We start from the raw sequence: 17,827 nt of genomic DNA, 5'->3' as shown, positions 1-17,827 counted from the left end.
TCTATGTGTAATTCATCTCCTTAAAGTTCTTGGGCAGAATATACATTATGTAGCCAAAGGTTTGTGGTCACCTGACAATGACAGCTATATGAGAAGACCTGGATCACAGCTGGCATTCCATTTCATCCCAGAGTTGTTCAGTAGGGTTGAGGTAAGTGGTCTCTGCAATGCGGTTCTTCCATGCCAAACTGATCACATTGTTATGTCTTTATGGACCTGGTTTTGTGCAATACAACTCCATTTTTATAGTTTTATTTAGAGGGGTGAACTGTAATGTCACTTAAAAAAACAGGAAATTGTTTCATATATATATATATATATAGAAGAATGCACAACAGTTCCCAGCATGTATAATGTTAGTCACCTACCAGAGCCAGGACACGCTCTTCTGGGTCACATGCTCTGACTGAGTAAAGGTCAAGTTAGACAGTCCCTTCCTAACAAGTGGTTGGAGTGCTCGCTAGTACAGTGTGATCTCACAAAGCATCCAAATCACAGGCCTCCAGGGAGAAGGTTTTCTGTCTCTTTACTTCTCTGAATTCTTACCTAATTGGGGTTAACTATGGCAAGGATCAATAAATCCAGCAGCAGCAGTTCAGTTTCTTTGCTGCACACGTGTTTGCTCCAAGCCAGTTCCCATCTCTTCTCACCAGCCTGCGGACACACTTACACCTGGTTCTGTTGCATCTTATAATCACTGTCTTCCAGTCATTCCAGACCCAGCCAAGATGGCTGCCCTGTGCATTGGAGACACTCCATAGATGAGCATTACAAAGTGATCACCTTAAAATTGGCTGATGCACTTCTGTGTTAATGAATATTCAGTTTAACCCTGTCCACACTGCAGAAAGATAATACAGCAGAAACAAAGAAAGACATCTTACAGCAGTTATCAGCTACAGTCCAGGTAGCATAAACATTTTTCTTACCTCCCTGTAGATGGGTGTTGGGTAGAATTCATTTTAAACAGTTAACCTGTTGCTCTACAACACTTTTAGATTAACAAACACTGCAATAATGCTTTTAGTTTTTGGTAAATGTTTAAGAGATAAACATCTGAAAGTTCCTTATATCACTAAGCAACTCAGGAATATATCTGTTCTTGCATTCCTGGATCTGCACATTTGCAGTGGTGATTTTGAGGTATTCTCGCTGCCTTTGTGATTAACTTTATAGCTTTTAGAACACAACAGGAGAAACTGGAACACACCAAGATGGGTTTGAGCACTGAAATCTCTCAGGCGAACAGGAACAGAGTTGGGAACTATGAGAAGCAAAACTTACTGTTGGCGTATCCAAGAAATATAAGAAGCCTGGGACTGAGAAAGCCCATCATTCTCTACCTACAACTGAAATGTTACTTTTTGATGTAGACTTAACAGTTTATTGATTCTTTATCACATTTTGTATGTCTTTTCCAGCCACTTCGCAAAGTTATAACAAAAATGGCAAGGGACCCCCAAAAGCATATTGCTTCCACTAGATAATTCAGTTTAATATTATATGTTGTTCTTCTTCAGATGAGGCTTCTTGGAGAGTGTCGGGGTAGTATAGACACTGTGAGGAGAGTAAGTGAGAAATTAAAAGAGGAAGAAGAGAAACTCTCAGGTTTCATTAACCTAAACAGCACAGAGACACAGTCTGCTGGTGAGTAATATATAAGGGTTTACATTTACCTGTTAAAACTCAAAACTGTATATGACATATATACGTATAATTATTCTGAAGTAAGCAGTAATTTTTATTACATTTTTAATGATTGTGCAATAAGAGACAACGGAATAGTCAAACATATGAAGACTTAGTGGTCCATTTATAAACAATTTGATGGTCAATTCACCTGACATTTATCCAAAATGTATTTAACATTCTTTGTGCAACATTCACCTTATGTTTAAAGCAATATTAGTGTATATTCACTTAACATTCACCCAGCGAAAATTGCTTTCCTGATATTTGGCAACATATATTGTTCAAAAGGAGAAAGCCTTTATAAAAGGGAGATTGTTACCTTTCTTGTATATTGACATTCTCTCCTTCTGTAAATAAAATAAAATATGGAATCAGTTTATTTTTTACTGAAATGCAATTGTGGATAGAAAGTGCTGAACCGGTGAGTCCTCATTCACATGGGCATACTGATCCATATGCCTGTGTGAAAGGTCGTCTCCAGCCACCTGGGTTGTACAGGTGTCTTGTGCAGGGGTATGCAGGCAACCTCTTCAAATCAATGACAGGCAGCTGGCTGCACATTTCAAGTACTTCTATAGCATTGTCAATTTACGCAGTGCTTTACATATATATATATTTCACATTCACATCACATGCACATACCAGCAGAGATCTCCATGCTCATCCCAGAGTTTACCAAGTCTGCCTCTGAAAGACAAGGTGCACTGAGTCCTTAAATATTTTCAGGTTTTCAATAGGAACTTCAGTTTTACTTAATTGATGTCTTGATATCATTGCTGTCCCAGGTGTTATCGAGCGATGGGAATTAATTCATGCACAGGCCTTAAACAAAGAACTCCGAATGAAACAGAAACTACAGCAGTGGCAGCAGTTTATGTCAGATCTGAACAACATCATGGATTGGTTGGGAGAAACAGAGGAGGAGCTGGAGCAGCTTCGCCAGCTTGATGTCAGCACAGATATCCAAACTATAGAACAAAGAATCAAAAAGCTAAAAGTAAGTTAATTCCACTACTACGTTAAGATGTGCATGCATGGATGAGAAAAAAACAGTAATTGTAGCAAACCCCTGAAGGGGCTGCTGAGAATATGCCCAGGTTCTCCCAAATAATACAGAGTCTGCAAGTCACACAAGCACAGTCCCATGCACACCAATAATTAAGGCTCAGTCTAGGGAATGTCTTTTTAGTATTTACTGCCGAAGAGCTTACTCCAAAACGATTAGTAACAATGGTAGGAGGACAATGTTTTCTTTCTGTTTCAATCTTTTTATTAAGTTTGAAATAACAATAGAACAGTACAGGAGTACCAAAGTATGTATCAAATTGAAATGTCTACATACACAAGATTTATACATAGGTGACCATAAGAAAATTGCACAAAAAATGAGGGACCTGAGGGAAAACAGGGAGAGGAGATAGTAACACTATAGTCGGTTCAAATGCAACATCCTCATATCCCCCTAGGGGGTGGAGCACCCATGTATTCTAGACTATAAGGGTCCAAAAGGTGGACCAATATTGCACCAAAATAATTAAAGCAGGAAATGCAAAGGAGGGGGGGAAGAGGAATGAAAAGTAGAAGAGGAGAGAGAAAGAGGGAGAGGAGAGTAAAAGAGGAAGTATACACCCATCCCAGAAATCCGCCACACCTCCAATCCGATGAAGACCTGAAGTGTCCAGTACCAGCAGGTAGGATAACCAGGGGTGCCATATTTTGTCAAACAGGGGTTGTTTATCCTGCAGAACACTGACTAGTTTTTTGTGTAGCATGATCCAGGTTAGGCTCTGTTTCATTAAGGCCAAATCAATCACAGGGCTTTTTCAAGCAGTAGCAATACCTATCTTGGCAGTCAGTAACATAAAGTGTATCAAAGTCTGTGTAGATCTCAGGACATTGTCTACAGGTTCATTGAGTAACGCGGTCCGAAACTTTCCTTTCTAATCTCCCAAAGCAGCTTTTCTGGAGGTAGCAGGGAATGGCCAGTATATAGGTCCCTACAGCAGTCACTTCTAGCGCCCCAGTCCCCAACAAGTTCTTTAATCAGAGTGTCTCAGGAACTAGCCGCCACTCAGCATCCACACGTAGATCCTTCGTGGGGGAGATAACACGTTCCTTCTGCAGACCCAGGACTGCAGTGCAGTTCTCTCCAGGAAATGTGATCATCAGGCAATCTTTCCCAGGCTCTCAGCCCTACTAATGCCTAGACTGCAGCTTCTGAACTCTCTGGTTATCTTCCAGGGGCAACAGCCCCCCAGGAGAACTGGAACTCTCCCTTGAGGGAAAGAAAAATTTTGTCCAGGCCTCCTGAACATTTATCGCCTTCCTAACCACCTTTTGGATACCTGTTTCTAGGGATTGGTTGGGGCATGGTAAATAGTCAACTGATCATTAGAATCTCCCATCTTCATGCTCTGGAAACTTCTTTCAGAGTCCAGGGGAAGTAATCAAAAGCTTAGGAAACCCCGAACAGACCAACACAATCAATCACTGCTCCACTAACTACAGTGGAGCCAATAAAATGAATTTACATAGCAGCCTAACTAGAGGAGGCCACTGCATTGCGAAAAAGGTTGTGTAGCTAAACAAGTTTACTAAAATGCACTGGTTTCATTTAACTATTCACTATTGTTTGTTTTTGGTAAATGGATGTGCTAATTAGGAGAAGGTGTGTTCCATCTTTGTCCATAAAAGACCTCAATTTTGCTTGAGACGTGACTGATCCAAGCACTGTTATCAACAATACAGTATATTCAGAAATGTTCACAGCATTTATTGTGTAGCGCTCACCCCCAAAGGAGCTACTGGAATTAATGGGCACTTCTGTCCTTACTTCAGTGATGAACCGTATATATTGGATCCACAACACACCAGTACACCTTGTGGGAAATTTAATAAAAGGTTTAATAAGACAGGTAAAACTCTGCAAATAGACTGCAAATTAACTTGGAAAATAGCAGTTAAATGCACTGAATACACAAACCTTTTAGAATTGGCACAATAACATCATAAACACAATATTAATGTATATACGTTGTGAGGGATTAGCTCAGTAGCGGGTTGTGCTTGACCCCCTGGATGAGTCAGAGCAAGGTGAAAGAGGCTCAGCACGACAGCAGGATCTTGGTGAAGAAAGCTGTGCTTTATTTGCAAGTCTGGTGAACACAAGGTGCATATAATCAAAACAGCAAAAAAATAAAAAAAAACTGAAAATAAAGCCTTGCCACTCTGGGCATCTAACTACAAACACAGGTTCCTATTTACCTGTCTGGAGACAGCCTATCGCTGCACAGACACAGGGTGGTCACACAGAGTGTCTCCCAGTCCAAGATCACACAGATTTACTCTCACCGCAATATTGTTTGGTTGCTCCCCAGTCTGTCCTGCACAGCAAACTGGTTCCAGGTTGGAGCATTCTCTCTAAGCAGCCTGGGAGTTTTATAGAGCCCAAAGCCCTTAACTTACTACAGCTGAGCTCATGAAATCATCATTGAGCCAAACAGGCTCACTACACAGCACAAAAGGAGAAACAGTCGGTGTAGAGCATGAACCTGGGACAAATATACCTCCCATTCTGGACACATCCTTAGTTCTCCCTGCCTTCCTGTCACAACATATATACTGATATAGCTATAGATCAGTATTAACCCCCTGCAACTACAGCAGCAATATGTCCCCAGCTAAACTGACGTCTCTTTAGGCTCAGTTCCAAATTCACTTGCATGCTGTAGGATTGTAACACTGTGTGAGTCTATGTGTTGCACAGGTCTGTGTTAGTGAATTAGTGGAGCACTCTTAAGCACTGACATGCCACTTGTTAGCAGTTGCTCACCACATCCAAGAAGAAAAGTCTCCAGGGGTTAACTCCTTGAAGGGATGATGAATGGGGCTCTGTCTCTCTCTGACTAGTGTTTCTTGTTGTCAGGTGCCTCACCTGGGATGGTCACAGGCCTCCTCTGCGATTTCCAACACTCTGACCTCTCTCTGTGGTGGGAGATGTCGTTGCTGTCGGTAACTGCCGTTGCTGGTGACTGGTACCCATGATCACAGTTGCCACTGACTTCAGCTGCTGTAGATAACCGTTGTCCTTAGCATCTGCTGCCAATCTGGAAACAGTGTCAATGTACTTCAACAGTAGGAGCTGCAGACTAGCTCCCACATGTCCTCTGCAAAAGCACACAGGGCTTTCCTCCCCCCTCCTCCTTGCAAAGCATCTTGGTCCTGTAGTCCTGTGCAGTATAAAGTTACATTGTCTGCCTCTGTGATGAAACTGCAACTCCCACAAACACTCCAGTACTGCTGAGAGCTGAGCCAATCAAACCCTTTCTGACAACATGCAGTTTTAAAAGGGAAACAGCAATGGCCCGCTACAATTGTATATATATAAAAGAATCACCCCCTTTAAAATAATCACATTTTGTTGCTTTGCATCCTGAAATGAAGACAGACTGTATTTACTCGGTGCAACTTATAATATCAAAGTGAAAGATAAAATGCCAACATAAGTCAGAAAAAAAACAGAATCACTGAGTTGGAAAAAGGATTACCCCCTTGTGTCAGTATTTTGTTGAATCACCTTTTGCTTTTTTACAGCCTTTAGTCTGTTGGGATATGTCTCTACTAACTTTGCACATCTAGACTTTGTAATATTTGCCCACTCTTCTTTGCAGAACTACTCAAGTTCAGTTACATTTGATGGTAATCATTTGTGGACCGCAGTCTTCAAGTCATTCCACAGATTTTCAATGGGCTTCAAGTCTGGGCTCTGACTAAGTGTCTGTCTTCATTTCAGGCTGCAAAGCAACAAAATGTGATTGTTTTAAAGCAGCGGTTCTCAACCTGGGGGTCGCGACCCCTTTGGGGGTCGAACGACCATTTCCCAGGGGTCGCCTAAGACCATCGGAAAACACATATTTCCGATGGTCTTAGGAACCGAGACACCGCTGCAGTCTCCGGCGATGTGTGGGCGGGATGATACGCTGCTGTCACCTGGCCACACCTCCGGGATCGCTCAGCAGCTCCGCCTCCTCGCCGCTGATTGGCCACCGGAACTGTAGCTCAGGAGAGGCACACAGGCGGCCAATCACCGGCGAGGAGGTGGAGCTTGGAGAGGAGGAGCCGAGCGGCAGCGCGCGTACATCCAAGAAGACCGAGGGAGCTGCCGGAGCGAGTGAAGAGGAGAGAGGCCAGAGAAGGAAGACAGCTGACAGGTAAGTGAGAGAGCGAGCCCAGGCTGGAGCAGGGGTCAGCAAAGTAAGTATCATTGGTGTCAGTGGGAGGAATAGTGCCCCATCATTTGTAATACCAACGATGGGGCACTATTCCTCCCCCCACTGACACCAACGATGGGGCACTATTCCTCCCCCCACTGACACCAACGATGGGGCACTATTCCTCCCCCCACTGACACCAACGATGGGGCACTATTCCTCCCCCCACTGACACCAACGATGGGGCACTATTCCTCCCCCCACTGACACCAACGATGTGGCACTATTCCTCCCCCCACTGACACCAACGATGGGACACTATTCCTCCCCCCACTGACACCAACGATGGGGCAGTATTCCTCCCCCCACTGACACCAACGATGGGGCAGTATTCCTCCCCCCACTGACACCAACGATGGGGCAGTATTCCTCCCCCCACTGACACCAACGATGGGGCAGTATTCCTCCCCCCACTGACACCAACGATGGGGCAGTATTCCTCCCCCCACTGACACCAACGATGGGGCACTATTCCTCCCCCCACTGACACCAACGATGGGGCAGTATTCCTCCCCCCACTGACACCAACGATGGGGCAGTATTCCTCCCCCCACTGACACCAACGATGGGGCAGTATTCCTCCCCCCACTGACACCAACGATGGGGCAGTATTCCTCCCCCCACTGACACCAACGATGGGGCACTATTCCTCTCCCCACTGACACCAACGATGGGGCACTATTCCTCCCCCCACTGACACCAACGATGGGGCACTATTTCCCCCCCCTGACCCCAATGATGGGGCACTATTCTCCCCTCCACCACACTGACATCAATGATGGGGCACTATTCCTCCTACTGACACCAATGATGGGGCACTATTCCTCCCCCCACTGACACCAACGATGGGACACTATTTCCCCCCCCCCCTGACCCCAATGATGGGGCACTATTCTCCCCTCCACCACACTGACATCAATGATGGGGCACTATTCCTCCCACTGACACCAATGATGGGGCACTATTCCTCCCCCCACTGACACCAACGATGGGACACTATTCCCCCCCCCCCGACCCCAATGATGGGGCACTATTCTCCCCTCCACCACATTGACACCAATGATGGGGCACTATTCCTCCCACTGACACCAGTGATGGGGCACTACTCCCACTGACACCAGTGATGGGGCACTACTCCCCCCACTGACACCAGTGATGGGGCACTACTCCTCCCACTGACACCAATGATGGGGCACTACTCCCCCCACTGACACCAATGATGGGGCACTACTCCCCCCACTGACACCAATGATGGGGCACTATTCCTCCCACTGACACCAATGATGGAGCACTACTCCTCCCACTGACACCAGTGATGGGGCACTACTCCCCCCACTGACACCAGTGATGGAGCACTACTCCCCCCACTGACACCAATGATGGGGCACTACTCCCCCCACTGACACCAATGATGGGGCACTACTCCCCCCACTGACACCAATGATGGGGCACTACTCCTCCCACTCACACCAATGATGGGGCACTATTCCTCCCACTGACACCAGTGATGTGGCACTATTCCTCCCACTGACACCAGTGATGGGGCACTACTCCCCCCACTGACACCATTGATGGAGCACTACTCCCCCCACTGACACCAATGATGGGGCACTACTCCCCCCACTGACACCAATGATGGGGCACTACTCCTCCCACTGACACCAATGATGGGGCACTATTCCTCCCACTGACACCAACGAAGGGGCACTATTCCTCCCACTGACTCCAACGATGGGGCACTATTCCTCCCACTGACTCCAACGATGGGGCACTATTCCTCCCACTGACTCCAACGATGGGGCACTATTCCTCCCACTGACACCAACGATGGGGCACTATTCCTCCCACTGACACCAACGATGGGGCACTATTCCTCCCACTGACACCAACGATGGGGCACTATTCCTCCCACTGACACCAACGATGGGGCACTATTCCTCCCACTGACACCAACGATGGGGCACTATTCCTCCCACTGACACCAACGATGGGGCACTATTCCTCTCACTGACACCAACGATGGGGCACTATTCCTCCCACTGACACCAGTGATGGGGCACTATTCCTCCCACTGACACCAGTGATGGGGCACTATTCATCCCACTGACATCAGTGATGGGGCACTATTCCTCCCACTGATACCAACGATGGGGCACTATTCCTCCCACTGATACCAATGATGGGGCACTATTCATCCCACTGACATCAGTGATGGGGCACTATTCCTCCCACTGACACCAATGATGGGGCACTATTCCTCCCACTGATACCAACGATGGGGCACTATTCCTCCCACTGATACCAACAATGGGGCACTATTCATCCCACTGACATCAGTGATGGGGCACTACTCCTTCCACTGACACCAATGACATGGCACTACTCCTCCCTCTGCAAAATTACAGTTATGAAGTAGCAATGAAAATAATTTTATGGTTGGGGGTCACCACAACATGAGGAACTGTATTAAGGGGTCGCGGCATTAGAAAGGTTGAGAACCACTGTTTTAAAGGGTGATTATTCTTTTCTGTACCCACTGTATATCTACCAGCAAGCTGAAAATTCAATACAAATTTAGCCCAACTAAAGCCCAACTCAAGACATTTGTATTTGGATAGAGCAGGCAGAGAAAGAGTGTCTGTTAGGGTTCAATGGCATCTGTGCACCTATTGGGAAGGCTTCATCTAACCTTCTGTACGGACAGAGAGTTAAGGAATATTTCTCTAGCAGGGAAAAAATAAAAAAATAAATTTATAGTAAAGTGGGTAAGGGTTTGAATTTAGTTTTATTGCTGTCTGTGCTTTCCTGTCACTGTAATTACTGTAGCCAATAGATAGGAAGTGAAATTCTACACAATGGAGTCCTGGATATAAATGAAAACCTGACAGATTGTCTTAAGTTTTCCCCACTCTATTTTTTTTTTTCCAGAATGACAGGAGTGGACCTTAATGATTTTTTATATTTCTTATTCTAAATATATTTATAATGTAATATATATTTATAAGTAAAAAAATAATGACATCATTAACTGTGAAAGCAGGATATGAAATGAGGTGTTTTTTCCTGGGACAGGAAGACACAGACAGTAATAATATTTTGACATAGGTTCTAATCAATCTTTCCCCATTTTACTGAAAAAAAATTTTTTTTTTACCCTGTGTCCCCACTGAAGACCTTATATGTCACTTTGGGGTTGATTTACTAAAACTGGTGCATTCATAATCTGGTGCAGCTGTGTATAGTAGCCTATCAGCTTCTAAATAAAATTTGACAATAAAACCTGGAAGCTGATTGGTTTCTGTGCAGAGCTGCACCAGATTTTGCAAGCTCCAGTATTAGTAAATAACCCTCTTTGTGCCCACAAAGGTAATGAACTGAAATCCCCCTAACGAACACGCATAGCTCAGATAAAGACGGTTTCATCCCTTCTCCACTCTCTTCAAAACTAAAAAGAAAAAAGATTTTCTGGAATTGGATCTTTAAACTGCTCATATATGGACCAAAATTTGACTGATTCAGCAGGAATCATCTGAATTTCGACCAATGTATGGACAGGCTGGTTGTACAGAAGTAGATCTACCGACTAACTTCTGTACAACCAGCCTGTTGGGAAATTTAAGCGTGAGCAGAGCCACCAGCAGTGCTGATGAGCGTATTTTGACACTTTCCACTCTCAGAACACAATAGCTCAGAGAGAGTGATTCACCTTGCATGTTTGGATTCACCATTCACCTTGAATGTTTGGGTGGGAGGATCGGGTAATTTTATTTTGTAGAATGAAAAAAAAAAATGACTCTACTATGTTCTTCCCATAGGATCCCAATTTGCATTTTGCCACTTCTTGGTACAAATGTATATTTCTGTGAAAGTGAAAAGTGGTGTGACAGACAAAATAAAGAGCTGATACAAGAATTGTTAATCCATTGTTGATCCCTCCAGCCCAATCATATACAATACAGTTGGCCATACACTAGTAGAATTGTATTCAAAATGTTTCCTTTTAAAGCGGAGTTCCACCCAAAAGGGGAAGTTCCGCTTTAAAGATTGGTCCCCCACTCCCCATTAAGGATTGACAACTTTGGGGAGCGGGAACCTGAAATTGACAGGTATCCGCTCCCACTTCCGCTGCGATCACCTAGGCGATTGGAAGCGGAAGTTGTTCTCCTACCCTCCCTCCCTGTAGTCGTCTGGGACACGTGACAGGTCCCAGAAGATGACAGGGCCATTCAGGAAGCGCAGCGCTACTCATGCATGCACAGTGGGCACCCGGCTGTGACACCATGGGGTCGAGGGACAAGTGAGTGTCTGTTTTTTAAAAGTCAGCAGCTACAGTTTTTGTAGCTGCTGACTTTTATTTTTTACGGTGTGAGTGGAATCCCACTTTAAGAACAGTTGTTCAATTTTCTTATAGTTAGTGGGGTCAAATTGGTGTTACTTTTTGTCTGCAGTAATGAGAAAATTTGAAGAAGCAGGATGGAATTTTTTTCTTGAAGGAATGAATTTCTAACAGTGAATGTGGTTTTTGTTTTGGAAAAGTCCATTCATTCCAACATCAAATGTTGATAAAAGCAAATTTGATTTTCAAGTACTTTCGAATGACATTCATCAAGTCATTGAATATATTTTGAGATTTTTCACACAAATGTTTGTACAAAGGTTTATTCGAAAATCTACTAGTCTTTGGCCAGCTTATCTATATGTATTTTATATAAGTTGTGTCACCTGTCATATGAAATTATATAAATACTGTATGTGTCTGCGCATAATCCTGTTGAAGTTAATTTGTAAGATCCTTTTTTCATGATATAGTAGAAAATGACAAAGCTGTATGATGAGCTCCTGCACTTTATGCCATTCCTTTTTTTAAAAAAAATAGTGGTACTATAGTATTAAAAGATAATAACAATAAGTGAAATTTTATTCTTATCAGAAAGTTGCTCTGTGTCCTAATATCAGCATGAAATAAAAGGAAAATCATTACAAGAGAAAATCAGAAAGCACCATTTGGTCTTCTTTACATCTATATGTAACTGATGTAGAAACTAAAGTGGCACTATTCCGATATTTTTTTTCCATGCACTTCTAGAATTAGGCATGTCTACAACTGATAAATAACAAATATCTTTTTTCTTCTTCCACTTGTTTATTTCAGGAACTTCAGAAGGCTGTAGATAGTCGGAAAGCTATTGTGCTGTCCATTAATCTCTGCAGCTCCGAGTTCACTCAGGCAGATACTCAAGAGAGCAAGGATCTTCAAGAGCGACTGAGCCAAATGAACCTAAGATGGGACCGTGTGGGCAGCACATTAGAAGACTGGCGCTGTTCACTACAGGATGCTTTAATGCAGTGCCAGGTTTGTAGCAGACTCCATTATTTACAAACTTGTCAAGTGGTGTGGTTTTTTTGTGTAAAGCAGGTTCTCTCAATGCTTCCTACAAAATCTAGAATACATTAATATCACTAGTTTATTAGATGTTCAAAGGATCGGATCCCAAAATACAGAAACATATTGTATATTTTAGTTTTATTAATGCAATTACATTGTATCCATATACTACAATTTGTCATTTCGTGAATATCAGGGAACATCTTGACAATGTAGGGTATATTTAAAAAGCAGTGAATCTGACATTCACTAAACATTAACTAAAGGTGAATGTCCCTGGTGCATGCGTTTATAATTGATTCACTACCAGTGAATGTTTAGTGAAAGTTACTTTCACTGCTTTATAAATATGTGTGGTACAAAGCTGTCTGATAATATTCCAGCTATAGATAGGCACATGTTTTAGGCATGTTAAAGAGTTAGTGGAGGTATTTTAGTGGAGGTTGATAGGTTGAGTCAACCTTTATCTTTTATACATTTTGGACATTCAAAGAGCAAGATACACCTGCCTCTGGGGTTGCATACCAGGTAGTCCCTGATGGATTTAGGTATGTGTCAAGTGATTTAATTCTCCGCCATCTTTGTCTACCTTTAGTTTGGTGTAGATTTAAAGATTTGCTCAGTCTGTTAAAAAAAAATAGTCAAGCTTAGCTTTTGTAGTATTACGTTCTGTCCATTATTATCATTATTACTAATAACAATCTTTTTTTTTCCTCAGCTGTAGTGTAGCTGAGGGAATGTGCCAGTCCATTGTAGTAATATATTTTACACAATATCCTATAAGTTGTCAAATGTGCTGATCATGCATTGTACAGAAGCAGTATTAGTAGGATTAGGCTTTATTTTACACACACACACATATATATATTTTTTTTTTTACATCAAAAACACAATAAGAAATCCCCTAGCGTTAGTGTTCATACAGATTTTACAATGTTACTGATGCATATGATGCTGTAGGTCATAATGTAACTAAAAAACAATAAAACAGCTGTATTTGGCCGGAGCACATGATGTATAGGCATGCTAAACGTACTCACTACCTGAAGTGGCTATAGCAGTGGTATTATTCCCTTGTGTGATCTCTTTGGTTTGCAAGTGATAATGCTTCTTTGTTCCTCTTCTCCACACTTGGCGCAGAAGGGTTTGGGTAGCACTGAATATAAGGTTAAAGACTTGACACTCACGTTTGAGATAGATATATATAGATATACAGTCATGGCCGAAATTGTTGGCACCCTTGATATTTTTCCTGAAAATCAAGTATTTCACACAAAAAAGGTATTGCATTAACACATGTTTTGCTATACACATGTTTATTCCCTTTGTATGTATTGGAACAAATATAAAACAGAGGCAGAAAAGCAAATATGACATAATGTCACACAAAACCCCAAAAATGGGCTGGACAAAAGTATTGGCACCCTTAACTTAATATTTGGTTGCACACCCTTTGGAAAACATAACTGAAATCAGTCGCTTCCTATAACCATCAATAAGCTTCTGACACCTCTCACCCGGAATTTTGGACCACTCTTCCTTTGCAAACAGCTCCAGGTCTCTCTTATTGGAAGGACACCTTTTCCCAACAGCAATTTTAAGATCTCTCCACAGGTGTTCAATGGGATTTAGATCTGGGCTCATTGCTGGCCACTTCAGAACTCTCCAGCGCTTCTTTGCCATCCATTTCTGAGTGCTTTTTGACGTATGTTTGGGGTCATTGTCCTGCTGGAAGACCCAGGATCTTGGACGCAAACCCAGCTTTCTGACACTGGGCCCTACAGTGCGACCCAAAATCCTTTGGTAATCCTCAGATTTCATGATGCCTTGCACACAGTCAAGGCACCCAGTGCCAGAGGCAGCAAAACAACCCCAAAACATCATTGAACCTCCACCATATTTTACCGTAGGTACTGTGTTTTGTTCTTTGTAGGCCTCATTCCGTTTTCGGTAAACAGTAGAATGATGTGCTTTACCGAAAAGCTCTATCTTGGTCTCATCTGTCCACAAGACGTTTTCCCAGAAGGCTTTTGGCTTACTCAAGTACATTTTGGCAAACTGTAGTCTTGCTTTTTTATGTCTCTGTGTCAGCAGTGGGGTCCTCCTGGGTCTCCTGCCATAGCGTTTCATTTCATTTAAATGTCGACGGATAGTTCGCGCTGACACTGATGCTCCCTGAGCCTGCAGGACAGCTTGAATGTCTTTGGAACATGTTTGGGGCTGCTTATCCACCATCCGGACTATTCTGCGTTGCAATCTTTCATCAATTTTCCTCATCCGTCCACGACCAGGGAGATTAGCTACAGTGCCATGGGTTGCAAACTTCTTGATAATGTTGCGCACTGTGGACAAAGGCAAATCTAGTTCTCTGGAGATGGACTTGTAACCTTGAGATTGTTGATATTTTGCCACAATTTTGGTTCTCAGGTCCTCAGACAGTTCTCGTCTCCTCTTTCTGTTGTCCATGCTTAGTGTGGCACAGACAGACACACAATGCAAAGGTTAAGTGAACGTCTCTCCTTTTTATCTGCTTTCAGGTGTGATTTCTATATTGCCCACACCTGTTACTTGCCCCAGGTGAGTTTACAGGAGCATCACATGCTTGTAACATTCTTATTTATCCGCAGTTGTGAAAGGGTGCCAATACTTTTGTCCAGCCCATTTTTGGAGGTTTGTGTGACATTATGTCGAATTTGCTTTCTTTCCTCCCTTTTTTTGTTTTGTCCCAATACACACAAAGGGAATAAACATGTGTATAGCAAAACATGTGTTAATGCAATACGTTTCGTGAGAAATACATGATTTCCTGGAGAAATATCAAGGGTGCCAACAATTTCGGCCATGACTGTATATATATATCAGATGTCTCAATATTTTTCTATATACAGGTATGTTTATAAGCAATGTGGATGCTACTCCTTGAAATTGTACTGTGGGATGTACTGCTGCCGCTGTTATTATTATGTTTTGTTTTTCCATTTTTTTTGTTGTTTTTTGTTAAACTGAAAAAATTTAAATGAAAAGTATTTGAGTAAAACAAATTACACAATAAGCACCTGTTCTCCCAAGTCATCCCAGCAGTACATACTTCAGGAATGCCTGGACTCTAATTGGTTTGAAACTGCTTATAGATATAACATCAAATGTTTGCACTAGCTTATAATGCAATGTGAATGTCTTGAAACATTTTGGAACTGGACATTTTTAATTCTGGCTATACTTCTGCACACAAAATCATATAGTTTTTGCAATAAAAATAGCCTTTGTTAAAAGGAATAAACGAGTAAGATTGACATTTGCATTGAATCTATTCTATACATGCATTTTGCTCAAAAATATATGTGTGAAAAAATATAATAATGTGAATGTAAGAGTAAAGTAAAAACCAAAACATTGGCTATGAGAAATAGCATATGAAATATACAGTATTGATCGTTTATGTATCAAGGACTATATATATATATATATATAATGTAGTGTTCCTGCTCTTTTGTATGTTTTTAAAACTATCCACCTTTAAAATTGTATTATAACCTCTGGAGTTATTGGGGTTGATTTACTAAAGTCTTAATAAAATATTTTTGCTTGTACATGATTGGATGATGGAAGTCAGCAGAACTTCCCCACATTCACTAAGCTAAGGGAACTCCCCATGAATAATGCACATTCCCTTGCAAAGTGAACAGCCTTTAGGAAATCAATCCCATCATGTTTGGTTTTAAAATATTGGTTCAAAATACTAGAATGGAAATGAAAAGATAAAAAAGCGTAAATTGTATTGAAAGCATTAACAATTCTATAGGTCTTTTTATTGAAGGATTACTGTAAAACAGCATAGCTCATTAAATCATTATAATGATTTATGTTTTACCTCCTTTGTAGTTCATTTCCCATTGAATTCTTGGCATTGGCATTTTCTCAGCAGATGCAACTCTCTTGCTGTTCCTTAGCTGCCCTCAGCTAGGTCTATTACATACTGCTGCATAACAACTCAGTATTTTTAGGCATGCAGGCCTAGACCGAGACCTAGAATATATTTTACTTGTGTACTCGTGTACGTACAAACATGCACAAATATGTGCAAAATACTTGAAAGAAATTTTGTCAAGGAATACTGATGTTCAAAGTGTAAATATACTTACCTTTCCAGCTGGTGTGTATTGAAAAGCCACCACTTCTCTGCTGCCCAGGACAGTGCAAGTATTCCATGCTTCTAAATGTGTAGAATACTTACTCCTCCTCCGCCAGCCACTATGGTTCCTTCCACCAACTTGTGTGTCATCTGGTAATCAAATAATTGAAGGAGCTGAGGAGTGGAGATCCTGTGACATTTTCATACACTGACTGTTAACAGGTTTGGGTAACATTGACACTGTGGTGGGTCACATTAAGATTGAATTACGTATATCTTTACAGTGCAAATGCCATAGTTGTAATTCATACATTATTTTGTATGTGTATGTTTATGATAGGACTTTCATGAAATGAGTCATGGGCTACTGCTTTGGCTAGAAAACATTGACCGAAGAAGAGGTGAACTGCTTCCTATCAATCCCAGCCTTGATAGTGACACTCTTCACGACCATCTCAAGCTGTTAACGGTACTACTTTTACCTTCTTTATTGCCACAGGGATATCAGACTTGTCTGCAGTTCTTGTATTCACAGACAAAATATTGTGGCACAGTATTGCTCACATTTACTGAAAAATAGAATTCACGCTGAATTTTGCCCCTATTAGTTTATCAGTCCTAGATAAAAGTAGTAGTTTATCAGTCCTAGATAAAAGTAAATATTAATTTTCAGCTTAGTTTGTAAATAGCTAGTTCCTCTTTTTTGTACATCAAGAATTTTGTTTTCTATTATTGCGGTATAACAAGTTATACTAAAAGGCTGCAGGTGGCAATTTACATTGTGGGCTATTTACTTTTGAATGCATTCCTTTCATTGTTCTTCCATTACCTGACACACTTCGGATGTAAATGTTAACACATTCAGGTGAATTTATGAAAGCTAGAGCAGACAGAATCTGGAGCAATTGCACATGACAACCAATTAGCTTCTGTCTTTCATTTCCAAAGCTTAACTGAACAAACTGAAGATAGAAGCTGATTGGATACCATGCACAGCTGCTCCAGATTCTACCCGCTCGCATGTTGATAAGTTTCCCCCATTGTTTGTATGAGTGTGTGGTTGTCTTATTTAAATGTGACTATAATTAAATTTGAAATACAGTTAGTAATTGAACAGATAATTTTTTAAAGTGGTCGACTTCTTGTTTTTTTTTTCATTGAATGGTATTCTTGTGATCCTGTTTTTAGCCAGCCTCCAAAACAATATCTAATATTTAGAACATTCCATAATATTCTATAATGATGTAAAAAAGAATATCACATATGTCAGGTAGTTATATAAGCCTTTGTGGTTTGTGCTGTTTTAGTCAGTAGATGATGAAAGTTATTTTAAAGTGAACCTTTGTC

The 17,827-nt window shown here is 41.8% G+C and overlaps 1 protein-coding gene across 6 annotated transcripts in view; it reads left to right on the top strand.

Moving 5' to 3' along the window:
- Positions 1 to 17,827, top strand: part of SYNE1 (spectrin repeat containing nuclear envelope protein 1) — a 662,466-nt gene that overhangs the window by 630,114 nt on the left and 14,525 nt on the right. For all 6 annotated transcript variants that reach the window (XM_089694288.1, XM_089694287.1, XM_089694289.1 and 3 more), the window contains 4 exons: positions 1,521 to 1,647; positions 2,478 to 2,689; positions 12,115 to 12,315; positions 16,821 to 16,949. In XM_089694288.1, the coding sequence (XP_089550414.1) occupies positions 1,521 to 1,647; positions 2,478 to 2,689; positions 12,115 to 12,315; positions 16,821 to 16,949 (669 nt within the window). The remainder of the gene's footprint in view (positions 1 to 1,520; positions 1,648 to 2,477; positions 2,690 to 12,114; positions 12,316 to 16,820; positions 16,950 to 17,827) is intronic.

Source organism: Staurois parvus, unplaced genomic scaffold (assembly GCF_062004578.1).
Source record: "Staurois parvus isolate SC_StPar_1 unplaced genomic scaffold, SC_StPar_1.0 ptg000657l, whole genome shotgun sequence".
Lineage (NCBI taxonomy): Eukaryota > Metazoa > Chordata > Amphibia > Anura > Ranidae > Staurois > Staurois parvus.
The sequence above is the reverse complement of the archived record's forward strand: the minus strand, read 5'-3'. Positions and strand labels throughout refer to the sequence as shown.